This window comes from Calonectris borealis, chromosome 3 (assembly GCF_964195595.1).
Source record: "Calonectris borealis chromosome 3, bCalBor7.hap1.2, whole genome shotgun sequence".
NCBI classification, from domain to species: Eukaryota; Metazoa; Chordata; class Aves; order Procellariiformes; family Procellariidae; genus Calonectris; species Calonectris borealis.
In genome coordinates this window covers 52,259,286-52,275,142 of record NC_134314.1, presented here as the reverse complement: position 1 = coordinate 52,275,142, position 15,857 = coordinate 52,259,286, and the positions used below count along the sequence as shown (strand labels likewise).

Below are 15,857 nucleotides of genomic sequence, written 5' to 3'. Positions count from 1 at the left end.
TTTTCTAAGAGCAACCTGTAACAGTTTATACATTATCGATATACATTCTTAATTTTTCCGTTTGAAAGATTAGTTCATATCACATAGTCTGAAAGCTTACATAGGATTGAGGAGAGACTGAGCAAGATCAGGAAAGACAAATCTATTGAGGACTACTATATATATATAAAAATTATTTCTGTCTTGCAAAGTACCTGGGCTACAAATTGTTAAAGGATGGGAAAAGTGTCTGGGGGAAGTATCATTGTATGCTTACCCTCTTCTTATACTCTTAGTTACTATTAAAGAACTCAACACCAGCTACAAGTGTTTGAAAAGAATTTTATATGAAGGTTTATCCAAGAATCTTGAATTGTTTTAAATTTGTTCACTGGTTTGTAACTATTGAAACTGGAATCTAAATTCTTTGTAGGCAACCTTAAAAAATCACTGGCACATTAATCTCTTTTTGTTTAAAGTGTTTTTATTTAATTCAGACATATAAAGTTATAAATGTCTTACTTTTTATTGACCTGAAATGACAATAAGGAAAATTCATAACATTCAGAAAACCATTTTGTATTGTGCCGTCTTTTTGAACAGCTCACAGATTATTTTAGTCTTTTTATGTTACTAAACCTGACATTTTATAACAGCTTATGAAGAAGAACAAAGACAGGTTTCCTGGTGCTCCAGAAAAAGGAGGATGGGTAGTGGACAACTACCCTCTGTCAGTAGACCACTGGTCAGCTTTATCAGAAAAAGGACTTTTACCTGACACTGTTGTCTGTCTGAAGGATACAGAAAAAGATGGTTAGTAAATGCACATTAATGAAACTTAATCTTTTCTTTTTTTCTGTTTTGATATCTGTATATAAAGCACACTTACAAGAAAAACTAGTAGTTGTGTTCCATTTATAAAGTTTCAGGTGTCTAGAGAAGGAAGAATCCAGTGAATCAACAAGGGTACCCCACATTTCTTACAATTTGGATTAAGAGAATTACACAGAATTGAAAACAGGAATGCTTTACAAAAGCAGTAAAGAAAGTTCCTCCTATTTATAATCCTATTTACAATTTCCTCTTATTTACAATCAGTAGTAAATACCACTGGACTCTTGCAGTTTCAGACTTTTGTATTCTGTGTCTGGCTGGCCACCAGCTTGTGATGTGCCTCTTAGTCAAATTTCCCTGCATGCGCATTGGTTTACTCACTTGCAAAATCAGGTTATAGATATGAACATTCTGTGCTTCAGAGAAAAGAGAGGGGAGAAATACCTGTGTGCAGGTGTATCCTGTTCCCCATCCTGGGGTCAAAAAAAGTTGAGCAACTTCTTATTCAGATTGATACAATAGCTTAGTACCCATGAATTCAGAGGAAGGGATTTTTATTTTATTGTTTCAAGCAGGAAGGAAGGTTGGTACCAGGCATGAAAAACTGAACAGATTCATACACTGTTAAAAGTTTTGCCTGCCAAGTCATGTCTTAATGGATTATGCCTGCTTGATTCATACCACACCACAAGTTTCATTGCCCTGTGGCAATGTTTGATCATTACCTGTTCAATCCAGTCTATTATCAAAAGGTCTTTCCATAATAGAAACTTCCCTTCAAGAAAGAAATGATAGGTCTATTCATACTTCGTTCAAGAAAGCTTGCCATATCCCAGACTCAGTTTATTAGGTGCTTGAAATTGAAAACAAAGCTCTAAAACCATAGAAAGCAAGAGTATAATAACATTTCAGTGGTATATATGCCTTTTCTTGGCTTTAAAAAGAAGTAGGAAAGTTGTCTATCATTTATTAAATAATTTTCCTAACTCAAATACCTTTAGTGTTATACAGATGCATAAAACTCATTACTGTTGTGTAATTGTACTGCAGGAGTCTGTATACTGCGCAGAACATACTTAGCAAATAGGGATGAAATTAATTCTAAGATTTTGAAAAGACTAACAGATGAAGCATTAGAAAAGAAAGAAGAAGAAGAAGTAAGGTAAAATATTCCAAATATGTGAACGTATAAAATGAGCACAAGAAAAATCTAACCTTGCTTTATGTTAAAGGGATCAGTGCATTTATCAACACAAACGTACTAAAACAGTACACTAAGACGAGTTGTAATGTACAGGAAATAATCCAATATATGTTAACTTTGAGGAATATCTCATTTAGATCAGTAAATATGGTGGCAGAAGATTCTCTTGCTAAATGCATTTTCATTAGCCTTGCATTAGTCCAGCCTTTTGATGCAATGAGACAATAACATTTTAGATGATAAAATATATTTGATTTTTATTTTGTACAACCCAAATTATATTTCAATTCCCAACAGTATATTTCCACATCTTTATTTTACATTTAATATATCTGCAACTTGCTTCAGTAGTATTTATATAAATCTTAAGATGAATAATCTTTTACTTACAGAAGAGAAACGCAAGAAATACTGACATCAGAGGAAAATCAATCTCTAGAGGCTGCTGAGGAAAAAAGTGAAAGTGTGTATCATTTGAATTCTATTTTATCTAATTATGTGTTTCAAATCATTTAGCAATTTGGTTTTTAATGCAAATTTTACAGTTTTGATTTCCTTTTTACATTCAGCATCTAGAAAAATGACTTTATATTACTACCTTTGCTTCCTTCACTGATTCAGGCATTCATTTCTATGTGTCATTCTTAATGGATGCTACAGAACAGAGATGTGTATTAAATCAGCCAGCACAGTTACAGTTTTCAATAAATCCGAAGGACAGGACTTTCCATCTCCTCCAGTAACTTTTCTAAGTGGGTTATTAACTGTATTGAAACTTCCTACTCATCAAAAAATCTGTATGCCCTCACAAGTTAGAAAACATTGTTAGAACTTAGTCAATAGCTAATAAGAAAATCGCAAAGCTGTCTGATTTTTTATTCTTCCTCCAAGAAGCTCAGCCTGAAGCAATTAAAGGGGAATGGAAATTATTTCAGGAGTGCCTCTCTTAACATGCATTAAGAATTGCTAAATCTGGTAGCAACATACATTATGAATCGCTGAATCCAGTAGCCAAGTAGAGGTGAGACCGCTGCAGCTCTACATCTCCAGGACCATGCAGTAATGACTCTGTGCGTGTATTCCCACTTCCCCTTTCATCCTCTTCTTACTCTAATATCCATGCTTGTTCCTCCCCAATCCACTTTGATCCCTCCCTCTCCTTGCCTTTGGTCTTTCTCAGAAATGCCTCATAATATTATAAGTCTCTCACAATCCCAGACTACTTTTCCTGGCATCCCCTAATGAATCTCATACCCTGTAGGCAGTAATCCCCCTCAACTGGGGAGAGCCTGTCTGGTCGACTTATGTCAATAGATCTCACACCCAGACAATGCCTTCATCATTCTCTTTTAATGACCTGAGGGGAGCCAAGTCAAGGTTATGTTTGTTCTGATTAGGTTATCGGGGTTCCCCGACCTGTCATTGTTCCTCCCCTCCTTTGTGCTCTTGTCCAAAGTGAATGAGTTCTAAAGTATTAAATATAAAGGGTTCTACACAGATACTCTATTATCTCTGTCTCAAACAATAAAGTTCATCTTAGTTTTGAATATCTAAATCATTCTAATCTGAGTACATCAAAACAACGATTATTAATGATAGAACTAATAATGTCATATACACACTTGTGCTCTTAACACGTGATAAGTCCTTGTTCAGAGAAAATCGTGTTTTCCTACGCCTACATTTGATTTCAATAATCAAATGCTGACTCACCAAAACACTTCAGTCATGCTGCTCTTAGCCTGACATCTGCCATCGGCACATTGACTGCAGCTTTTCCCCCATGTGACATGTCTTTACAAAAATATAAATGAATGATATGTTCACAGTTTGGGTTTTTTTTATATAGCAGTTATGGTATAAAAATGAAAACTCAGAAAAATACTCCAGAGCTCCAGTCATGCTCTTTTGATGTCTCATACATCATATCATGTCATATAGGAATGGTTCAAAGCTGCACCAGGGGAGGTTTAGACTAGATATTAGGAAGCGTTTCTTTAGACTAGATATTAGGAAGCGAGTGGTCAAACACTGGAACAGGCTTCCTAGAGAGGTGGTTGATGCCCCAAGCCTGTCAGTGTTTAAGAGGCATTTGGACAATGCTCTTAACATGCTTTAACTTTTGGTCAGCCCTGAATTGGTCAGGCAGTTGGACTAGATGATCGTTGTAGGTCCCTTCCGACTGAAATAGTCTATTCTATTCTATTCTATATAAATAAATGTCTATTTTAGTAATTGTAATTTTTGTAACCTCAGTGGGACATTGAGGTAACTGGGATTGCTTCAGGACTGAACATATTCAATTTATAATATCATTTGTGTTTAAAAGGAAAAAATGGTTCCAGTAATGAGCAAGGTACTTACACGTGTCTTAATGAGAGTGAAAGTAAATGGAGAAGGAAATTTAACAAATGTATTTAAGTGAGTTAGGAAGCTAAGTTCAATGCTGAAAATGTCTGTTGAAGGTACATAAAACAATTTATGTGGTAACTCTTGCTTGTAGTGTCTAGCTGGAAATTATAGCCTCACATCTTTTTTCATGTCCCTTGACTTAATTATTCTAAGCTTAAATTATTTTCAGGAATTTCTTACATTATTTAAGCATTTTTGCAGCAGCTTTGCATGAGTATGGATTGATTTATACTAGGAGACAGCTATATGACTTCATGAGAATGTATTTCAGATATTGTAGAAGAGTTATAGAGCTTCAGGTAGATCTGTGGGTTCATTCCAATCTTCCTGAAGTAAAACTTGGCATATTTCTTTCCTGCCACGTTTCAGCAATAAAATATCCCATACAATTGATCCACCGAAGCAAACAGTTGTCATGGTTTAAGACTTTATTTTCTGTACTTTATTTGTCAGCCCTGCTTTTCTGCCAGAGATTACTCTCTTCCTATAGCAAACTCAACTGGAGCACACATATGCCTCAGTCATCGTAGCTCAGGGTGGTGTGTTAGTACAACCTCATCTTCACTGATGTCTCTTCTGCTACTCTTCCTATTTGGGCAGAAGCTCTTGCAATAAATAAATGGGTAGCTGGAGCCTCCTGTGCTTGTCCTTCACAGCTGTTAACATAAATATTTGTTTTAAAGTCTTTAATATTGATCCCACCCACCCCCTTTCTCGTATTACAGGTGGTGGAGGGTTGAATCAATACCCATCTCTTTAGCTTTTATTTTATGTTCTTGCTTTTTTATTTTTATCATAGTGTTAAATTCAGTAAGATATTTTAAACAACAAAAAATAAATATAATAATAATTAAACCTGTACGTTAGGACATTTCCTCTTTAGTTTTTGAAGAGAAATGCTTTTTGGAATCAATTGTCATTATAATATTTACCAGGCAGTTGATGCGTGCTCAGTCCTACAGCCTCTAAATACATTTCCTTTGTTTTTCTTGGCTGTCTTGCATCCTGATTTGTTTTTTTTCTGCCTCTAACTAGAGGCTTTTCAGTGAGAGAGTTTGAACAAGGAGAGTTTATTAATCTGCAGACCAGGGATAGCAAATTACTTGTACCACAAACTTCAAAGCAAGCTGTAGTGATATTAACTTCACAGTTTGTTCAGTCTTTGAGCAAAGCTGCATGATCTTCAAAGCCACTTTCTGCCCTCCTTCATAAGCCAGATACGGTAATTACATTCTAATACCTGTAATCACAGAATTTTAGGCAGAGAAATTTCAAAATTTGAAACAGAAAGGTTATGAACAACTTTCTCAATTAGATCCCAAATACCTTCAGTTCTTAAATTCTTCTCATTCAGAGAAATAAAGGCTAAGGGCTATTGGTTTAGTACAGCTATGCATTCCTTTGCAGAAAAAAAGAACAAAAGCCTATGATTAGAGCTATCAGCCTGTCCGAACATTTTGAACTTTCTGAACATCTATAAGAAAAAGGACATCTTCTTAATCTACTTTGTTTAATGTCTGTCTATCTGTCTTCCTTGATCCTATCCAGCACCAGTCTTGTAAATGAAATCTCTTAAGGGTTTAGACACACTGTAGAAATGTAGACATGCTTAGCTTCTGTGCCACAGTTATTTCCATTGAAGTCTCTAGGACTGTCTGTGATTAAGTTATGTATGCATGTGAGAATTTGCATGTTGACAGCCTTACAAAGTGTCTTCCATTTTGCACGTAATTTTCTGTATGTCGTTTTCCTCTTTGTGTATATTATGGACTCTTGATTTATTTATTACAGAGCATCAAAACTAATTTTGCTTGACTGCATTCCTGTATATATGAAAAGGAAATAAAGAACTAGAATAAGTGAAAATTTTCTCAATTTGACATATGCTAAAGGATGTGGGTTTTTGTCTGCTAACCATAAAAGAAGATGCTTGTTTATGAGATAATTTCTTGATTCTGCATAAATCAGAAATTTAATGTTTCCAACCTGTTTTTCATTATGTTTGTGGTTTCTTTGCCAAAAAAGAGATATATAGGAAAACAAATTCCATAATTTCAGATTTTAAAATAGATTCTTGTTTAATATGATTTGAATTTTGGGTAATCATAACATGTTGAGATGTACTAGTGGTGTTTTATTACTCTAACAGTGGTCTAAGGACATAAGCAAAACAAGGCTTGTAGGAAAAAGTAATATTCTTTATTGATCAACTGATACAGTCAGAAAAATTACACCAGCCTTCAGGTGCATAAGCCCTTCTTCAAGTCAGAAGCACTTCTGCCCAATAGGAGCTGTTCTGTAGAACACCAAGTGCACTCTTTTGCAAGGTCTTAGTTTTTGAGCATAGTTTGAGCACAGAACACATAGATTGTAATGAATGAAAAATATTCTTACGTAAAAGCACTTAAAGTACTTCTCCACTTTATTCACAGTCATGTGGCATCTGATAGATGGTCTGCCTTTCCCCACAGATCGGGTAGCTGATCTTAAAATGTTTTGGTCAGTGTGCAATACCTGAGCATTAAAGTAACTAAGTCCTTTATTGCAGGTGATCAAATACAAGCTTTGCAGTGTGATCCAAAAATATCTTTATTTCTATAGTGCCTCCATCACCCCTCAATGGGTTTGTTAAAGTTACTAATGATTTTATTTGTGCCAACAGAATTTGAGGACAATGATGAGCAGCTTCCACCTGAAACTGAACAAATGCCCCAGAAACAGTCCAGTGACTCTGCAGGTTATAAAGAAGAAGCTAAACCTACAGGTTGGCCTTGTAGCACATATAATCTCTCTTACTTGCTAGTATCAAGAATTGTATGCCCTCCTTTTCTGCAAGCTTTTACTATTGGCTGTAAATATCATTTCTTGCCTTAACTTTTTTCATTTAAAGACATTTATAATGGAATAGTCAGGTTCGAATTATTTAAACACTTAGAAATGCAATTAAAGGCATGTTGTTATTTCTTGTTAAGAGTAATGCACCAGGTATTTGCACTTTGAAAAACAACAAAACCCCACTATTACCTCTACTGCCTAAATACCAAATTAATAAATGTATACAGGGATCTATGGAAACAACAAATAAAATGAGCATTGCTGAAATTCCAGGTTGAAATAACCTCTTGTATTCAGAAATCCATGAGCACTCTCTACAGGATGAAGTGATGAGGGAGGGAAATCAGAGGAAAAAAGCTTTAGAAAGTCACTCTCGTGAATTGTGACTCAAAAAAAAAAGAAAAAGTAGTAAGAAGAAAATACCAGGAAAAAACGGGGAAGAAAACCCCAGGAAATAATCGAATGCAGTATTCACAAACACCTGCATGTCATTTTAACAAACCCCGGTTCTACAGGCCATTTTAAAATTAATATTGTATCCACATTAATCAGAAATTACTAGTCTATTCCCTGTGGCAAGGGATCTTGGGAAAAATGGGAATGGATGAATTTTAACTTTGGATGTGAATGATCAAAATATGTCCTGTACTTTCCTTAGTCATCCATTGTCCTGCTAACAGCTTGCTAGATTTCACACGGAGTCATGTTTTCTTATTTTCGGTATAAGGTAAAATTCTGCAGCACATGGAACTCCATAGAACCATAAGCTAATGAAAAGATATACGAAATCCTATAGTAGCCTTCTCTCAAAAACACTTGGAAGGCAACTCATCTTTAATGGAGATGGTCTGCTTTAGTTTTTAAAATATACATTTTAGCTTTTTTTCTACTAGACTTTTTAGAATATGTTAAAGTCCAAAAGAGAAATAAATCCAACATAAAACATTTTATTTTAAATAGCAAATTGTTAAATATAGACATTTTTATGCATTAGAAAGAATCAACTTAACCTGTAAACCAAACTGCTTTTTTTTCCAAACACCATAAATCAGTACACACAATATAAGTTTGTCTACTAAGTACATTTCACTGTAATATGCTGCAAATTATTTGGCAGCATATATTTATAAGTAAGTAATGAAAAGTCTGTATAAACAAACTACATGGTCTGTTTCAAAAAGACAAATGAAAATATGTTCATAATGAAATACCATCAGTTCCAAGGAATGGAAGTGTCACCTATCCTACATTTTGCCTTTCTGTTTATTTTGATAGTTAAACACTAATGAAGAAGACATGCTGGCTTCTGGTGTCTCTGTCTCAGCTTTGGCAGGGTTTGAGAGGGGAGAAAATAAGGATTTTTTCATCTTTTTTGTTGCTGAATATGGACTGAGGGCAGAACAGTCATATCTAATACTAGCAGAACACTGGGAAAAAAGATATTAAAGCCTTTCCTTCCCCAGCAACTCACTTGGAGAACATGGGGGCAGAAAGCCTTTGAGGATTGTTTGTCTCTATGGTAACTATGCTCAGTAAAAGCAAAGACGACACAGAGCAAAAGAATATGAGAGATTGCCATGTAGGCATTCCCTGTGAAAGCTCCAGATTTAGGGCTGGGGCGGATTGTTTCGTATCACCTCTGTGATAAGGAAAAGAAATTAAGAGCAGCACTGTTAGATAGACCACCACCTCCTCTGAAGTAAACTTATTTGCATTTTTAGATCCATTTATTTTTAAACCATTACTGTCTTTTCAAGTGTTTTTCTTGACTGTTTCTTATTTCTTTAAAAATATCTTCTCACTGTAAATCACCTCTGCAAACAGAATTATTATAACTTATATCTAATAGCAAAAGTACAGTTGCCTTAGTTAGTTAAAAGTATTTTGAGTAATTTTGATCCCTGAGACCCAGTTTGAAACAAATCAAATGCCAGGGAGGCAACATTTTTGTCATAATAAGTTCAAATACCTGAACCAAAACCAAATAATGTTTGGGTTGTCCAATTTTTGGGTTGTCCCTTTTCCCTAGGAATGTAATCCTTTTTTAGTTTTGTTATTTCTCCCCTCTTTCCAGGGGAAAGTTTCTCCAGTTCACTTAGGCCTGTGTAATGTATTTTAAAACTTCATAACTATGCAATAATTGCTGCTAGATAAGTTTCCTTAAGCAAGAAAACTCTCAGGTAGAGGTAATCTGATGGAATCACGTGCCTAGAGTAGAGAATCAAAGCTGGAACACATGCTGGTCCATCATTTGCTAAATACAGCCTATCGGGAGAGTGTAACATGAATTGTGTTTCCGAGATTAAGGTTCATACAGGAAGCACCATATGGGGTGGATTTGCCACCATGTTCAATATTCTGTCTCAGATGTCAAATATTAATTTAAATCTATTATTCTGCCCGTATATTTCCAAAGTTTCATGACCTACTCAGAACTGAGAGGTTTTTAAAGGGCAGGACTATGAAAGACAATCTTGTTGAAGGCTAGATCAGACAGCCCGCATTACCATCTTCCATACGTTATTGCTTTGAATAGGGGTCTGGTTCACAAGGCAGCACGTGTGATTTCTACAGCATGGATGTGCTAGGGATAACACGTGCAAAAAGCAGTTAGCGTAACCTAGCTAGTAATGTATCCTTTGCTTATTTTCTTAAAATCTGTGTTCCTAATGGAATCATCGTTCCATAATGTATTAGTGCTGCCCAAATTTAAGCAGGTTTTACCTGGCTACATCTCTGTCTCATTTGGTATACATGTCTGCAGAATGCAACAATTGTGTCACAATTGTGACATTTACACAACATATCTTAATGTACATAAAAAGGAAGGTATTTTCATGTTCCTGTTTAGAATCACGGCAAGAGACAAAAATGTCATTGCAGGGGATAACTAATGTAATGATGTGTAGTTTAGTAAAATGCAAATGTTTATAAACATTTTCAAGAAAAAAATAATTTCTAATTCAAGATCAGACTATCTGAAATCTGCAAGGTGTTTCTGCTTAATGATATGCCCTTTTGCACTTCTAGTTTATGTTTGGACTAATAATCATTCAAATAATAGAGGCAAGGTTGGCCACTGAGGTGTCAGTCTAATAGTAGTGTTGTTCAAAGCTGTAAAAAGAAGAGGGGAAATGCATTAAGTATTCTTTGTTATAAAAGATCACAAAAATACTTGCCAAAATGCTTATTTGTTAACCTATTATTTAAAAATGGCTCAATTAAAATAAAGTTTTGCAGTTCATCTTGGGGACAGCATGTGAGGACACTGTGAGGGCCAACTGCTCCCAAAGGAACAGGGAGCTGGGAGTAGAGTGTGATAATATGACCATCAGGTAATATGACCCAGCAGCCAGAGCCCGTCCCGCCACCCCAGCCAGGAGCAGGGCAGCTCCAGCCCTGGGCATTGGGCACCTCCCTGGGGACGAGCTGAGACCGGGCTGGGATGTTGGCCCGTGGGTGGGCCCAACTCGGCAGAGCCTGTGGCCATGCAGGGCTGTGGGGAGGTGGGGACCGCCCCTGCTGCAGCATTGCTGGGGCAAGGGCTGATAGCCCTGAGGGCTGACAAGGGGTCCTGGGCTGTGGGCAGGTGGAGGGAGACCCAGGGGCCTGGGCAGGGACAACCAGGCCTGGGGGTGCCCTCAGGTCCCTGAGCCAGCATATGAATTGCCATAGAGGGCTTGATTTATTTCAAATCTCAGTTTATCAGATATATATATAGCAGAGGTAAATGGGGTATTGAAAGAATGAAAGTTTCAGCCTCATAAGTGAAAGAATGAAAGTTTCAGCCTCATAAGTGAAAGAATAAAATTCTCAAAAGCACCTAAGTATCTAGAAATCTACTATATTTCTAGAGGACTACACATTAAGACCCAGACCCATATAGGAATGTAGACATTGCAGTGCCCAAGCTGCCATACTAACTTTTAAGTGCCTGGCTTCATATATGGAATTAAGGGTTGCAGAAATCTGTTCCTGCTCTTTCAAGCTTAAAACAAGACAGAAACAAAAAGAGGAGGGGAAAATCATAGCAAAGTAGAAAATCACTCCATCCGCTGTTCAAGCTTTTTCTTGCAGCTTCATTTCCAGCACACAACAAACATAGCCAGTGCCAGCAAACTTACAGTAATATCAGACCATTTAAGTCATTGCCCTCAACTGCTTTTCTGTCTGTTAGCTGAAAGCACTGATATCAGACTTATTAAACAGAACACAAAAGACAAATGATAAGAAAAGGAAGAAAATCAGGGTGAAAATTATATGAGTGCAGGGAATGGGAATAGCAGCAACACCACCACATTGCTGCTGCTAGAGACTGTTCATGATTTAGTAAGGACGAAGTGGTGGTGGTGTCATCTAGGCACCTCTGTATCTTCTTCTAGCTGAGATAGAACTTTGTCTCAGTACTTTCAGGGCCTAACAATGTCTAAATGGATACTAATTAACGGTTGGACTGAAGGTGCCAATTGTTATTTTGATATTGAATTAAAAACTTCATATTGACACATTAATAGAAAAGGAGAAAGATACTCTGGTTCCTAGGGCTGCAGTTAGAATCATAGAATCATAGAATTGTTTCGGTTGGAAAAGACCTTTAAAATCAGAACATGCAACCTGAACACTCCACAACAGCTTCAGTAACTGAACCTGAACTGGGTCAGAACATGAAGTTGCTTCTTTGCAGTGTATGCTAGTTTTCCTACTCTTTATTTCTTCCTATACTGGCATATTCCATGAGAGGCATGACCATGTGGAGCCCATCAAAAACTGCTCATCATTAAATCATAATTTTTAAATTAGTGTATATTCCTTATATTTCTTCGCAGAAAGAGTAACTATATTTATTTGTGTGCTAATTTAAATAACCATATGCAAATTTAGTTAAGTAATTTGACCTTGCTTATTTTCCTGGAGAAGCATCAGTATATACTATATCAACATAACAAATTTGGCATTTTCGAAGTGTCTTTGTAAGCTAAATATAATAATTCATAATTACGAGGGGGGGAGGAAGCAGCATTAAAAAAAAATGCCACCATATTTGAGGAAAATAAAAATAATCCTAAAGCATAATGATAATTTTTAAATGCAAAACATTTTAGAGGAGCATTGCCTTCTATATGCTATTTGATTTTCAGAAATCATACTACCTGAGTTTGCAGAGGATGATTTTCCAGATATACCAGAAATGGAAATAATTAAAAGGAAGATTGACCTTTTCATGCATGACTGGCAAACAGTGGAGTCAGAAATCAAGCAGTCATCTCTAGTTCAGGTTGTTGTTTTAGAGATTGCTGAGCAAACTCCAGAAAGTCTGCTTAATCAAACCATGCTGGTTATGGAAAGTAAGTAATACTGTTTATGTGATTTACACTTAACCTACCAAGAGGGATTTTGGAGAGCCTGTATGATGAATATATTGGGGGGGGTAGGTTATACTCAGTTCTGTATTACTCACATGAAGTGGGAACAGGACGTGCTGTGTTCTATGGATGAGCTAAAAAGCACACTAGCAGCCTTTAAGACATAGGAAGAGTGGGGGATATATATATTTGAAAAATACATATATAGCTACATAAATATGTACATAATAGCTCCCTAAACATCCTGACAGCGCAGTTCCCCAGTTACTTGCTCTATCTGTTCATGTCAGCATACTGGTTTGAGAAATGGACAGATAAGAAAGGTTCACTGATGTACAATATTCATTGAAGTCAATGAGACTTTCAGGTGTGTAATAATCTACTCACCTGCACAGACTGTGTTTCAAGACTGGATTTTTATAGTTATTGATTTTTTTTGGCAAATTACCTTTCTTCACTTGTGTGCTAAAATCTCTAACAATTTTGAATACTAGATAAATAATATTAATGCTACATTTTTCCTCTCATTACTACAATGCAAGTGTTTTATTAACCAAAACATCTATTGTGCTAGCTTTATAATCAAATAAAATTTGACTGATGATTTTCCCCAATGAACAATAGGAAAAAAACTGTTGCAAACAGTAATGGCACTAACTGTGTGTGTTTGTATCATAAGTTCCCATTGTACGACAAGTTCCCATTGAAAATACCAATTCACTTCAACCAAAAAACATCCAGTAGGATTTCCATTTTTGGAGGAAGCAATATATTAATTCCTACATCCGGGGAGAACATTTTGTTCTATGCATAGGAGAAATGCAATATACAGTTGGCATGATTTGCTTTCACATATGTGCTTACTTTTATGGACAAAGAGAGTATATTCTGCAATAGCCAAATGAAAAATATTGAAACAGAAAAAAAAAAATTAACCTTTTCAGAACCTTTTAAATATCATGGTTGGGAATTATCTGCTGAAGACTTAGATGAGGAAGCAGAAGATCTGGCTGCTGAAGGGGAAGATGAAGAAGTTGAAGAAGAGGAAAATGAAGATGAAGAAGTAAGCATGCTGGCTTTGTCTATTTATGCTTTTATTTTAACTCATTTATTTTCAGTTTGAACATAACCCCAGAGAAGTCAGATTTTGCACCTGATTTTGTGTGATCCAGTTTCAGCCTTCTTACAGAATAAGTATCAGCATATGCTTCAAGAACACTTTGATTGTATTCCTATGTTCTGGCTGATAGTTTTACTCCAGCGAGAAGCATAAATACCCCATGCTAACAGAAAGAATGAAGGTACCTAGTTTTCCCAGAAGGCAAAGAGGGGTTTTATTAAAGAAAAAATTGTGAACTTTGAATTCTGTCAACTAACAATGATTCTGTGAGCCATCATGTAAACATCAGAAGATGCAGAGTCTTGATGTGCAATCCTCTGTTTCATCTGAGCTATTGATAATTTTCAAACACCCACTTTAATGAAATTAAAGGTCTAGCTTCACTTTTCTTTTATTTTCACCCTATATTGGAAGATGCCCATCTCCAAATTTAACAGTACAAGATATCCATATACTGTACTGGAACAGTACTAAGTAGATTTTTTAGAAATTAATTTTATTGGATAAGTAATCTGATTTCATAATAACAGTTCTCTTTGCCTTTTCTGAAGAGGTCTACTTCTACAAATTTAGAAGCAGCAGAAAGTGAGTTTCAAGAACACAGCAGGAAAAGATTTTCTCATAGATACTTCTAGCTTAATTTTGGTCTTCAACAGCTAACTATGATATTATCATTTCAAATTTAAAATGGTCATTCTTTTCTCAATAATTGTTTCACTAGACTGGACAGTTTGTTTTCTGACTCTGAATCTAAAAAGTGTGTATTTTCATAGACCTATATTCAGCTTACAAACTGTCTTGAGAATTCCATTCTCATTCAATGGTCAGTTGATGTATCTGACTTAATCTTATCTACTTGAACTACTTAATCTAAGTGAACTACTGAATTCAAATAGTTCTTGAAAATTTTCTTACTATTTTCAGGATGAAGAAGAAACTAAGGAAAAGAAAAGGCACATGGGAGACACAAAACACTTTTGTCCAGTCAGTCTGAAAGAGAACTTTGTCCTTTACCCAGGACTCTATGAACATGCAGCTAAATATCAAGAAAAGATTTATTACTTTTCAACTTCTGAGTACAGAGATAAATTTTTGGAGAACCCTGAGGATTATGTGGCTCACAATGAACCAATACAAGTGAGAATCTTCAAAATTGTTTAAAGCAGATAATAAAAGATAAAAATAACTATTTTCCATTCCCATTTATAGTTGTTTATTATTGCTGATTTTTTCTAGGTAACAATAAATATATCAGGCAAGTCCTTGAAGCAAATAAAACATATTGCTTCCCTAGTGACTTTTTAGTGTACATTTAAATTAACACATTGAATTAATGATGCAAATAAAGCAGAAAAGAGAGAAAGATTATAAGGGCTTACAATAATCTTAAAATGTGATTAACAAATCACAAATATTGGGGTTTTTTTTACTATCTTTAAGTCTTTTTTTGTAAGGGGAAGAAGGGTAAAAGAAGGGAAGATTTACCAGAATTGTCTAATGAGGTTTCATTTTTACCTGCTGGCATCAACTGCCTTAGTGTATTTGTTCAGTATTTCCAGAGAGCAGGTAGTCTGTTTGGAACATCAGGAGAAGGCTTGGAAAAGTTAAAATGCAAAATGATGTGACTGTTTTTGATGTAATTTTTATAATGATATTTTGGAAGTGAAGAACAGTAGGGGGTGCACCGTAGACTCCAAACTGTTATAAAATGTTCCAATTCTTTCCTATAGGCCCCTCCTTTACGGGTGTGCTTACTTGGGACTCATGGAGCAGGTAAAACTACTTGCGCACGACAGATAGCAGACAAATTAGGCATTTTCCATATTCAGTTTGAAGAGTATCTACAAGAATTGATCTTACCCAAAACTAAAGAGAAAGTTGGGCCCAATTTTGATGAAGAACCTAAAGACGATGACAACAAAATGCCAATTCCATCACAGGAACTGGACAACTTCTCTCAGACCATGACTAAATCTGAGATTGAAAAAAGCAAACAGGTAATAATCTGATCTTTTTTATGTCCATACACAAAATAACCATTTTCAATCTAGAATAGCAATTTCCTATAAAATTTTAGCTTGATAAAAAGCACTTATGTTAAATCATTTAC

General features: G+C 35.6%; 1 protein-coding gene across 1 annotated transcript in view; it reads left to right on the top strand.

Moving 5' to 3' along the window:
* AK9 (adenylate kinase 9) overlaps positions 1-15,857 on the top strand; it is a 69,626-nt gene that overhangs the window by 26,293 nt on the left and 27,476 nt on the right. Inside the window, exons 16-23 of the mRNA XM_075145658.1 lie at positions 636-792; positions 1,864-1,975; positions 2,410-2,480; positions 7,092-7,193; positions 12,403-12,609; positions 13,572-13,690; positions 14,672-14,884; positions 15,478-15,744. Of these exons, the coding sequence (XP_075001759.1) occupies positions 636-792; positions 1,864-1,975; positions 2,410-2,480; positions 7,092-7,193; positions 12,403-12,609; positions 13,572-13,690; positions 14,672-14,884; positions 15,478-15,744 (1,248 nt within the window). The remainder of the gene's footprint in view (positions 1-635; positions 793-1,863; positions 1,976-2,409; positions 2,481-7,091; positions 7,194-12,402; positions 12,610-13,571; positions 13,691-14,671; positions 14,885-15,477; positions 15,745-15,857) is intronic.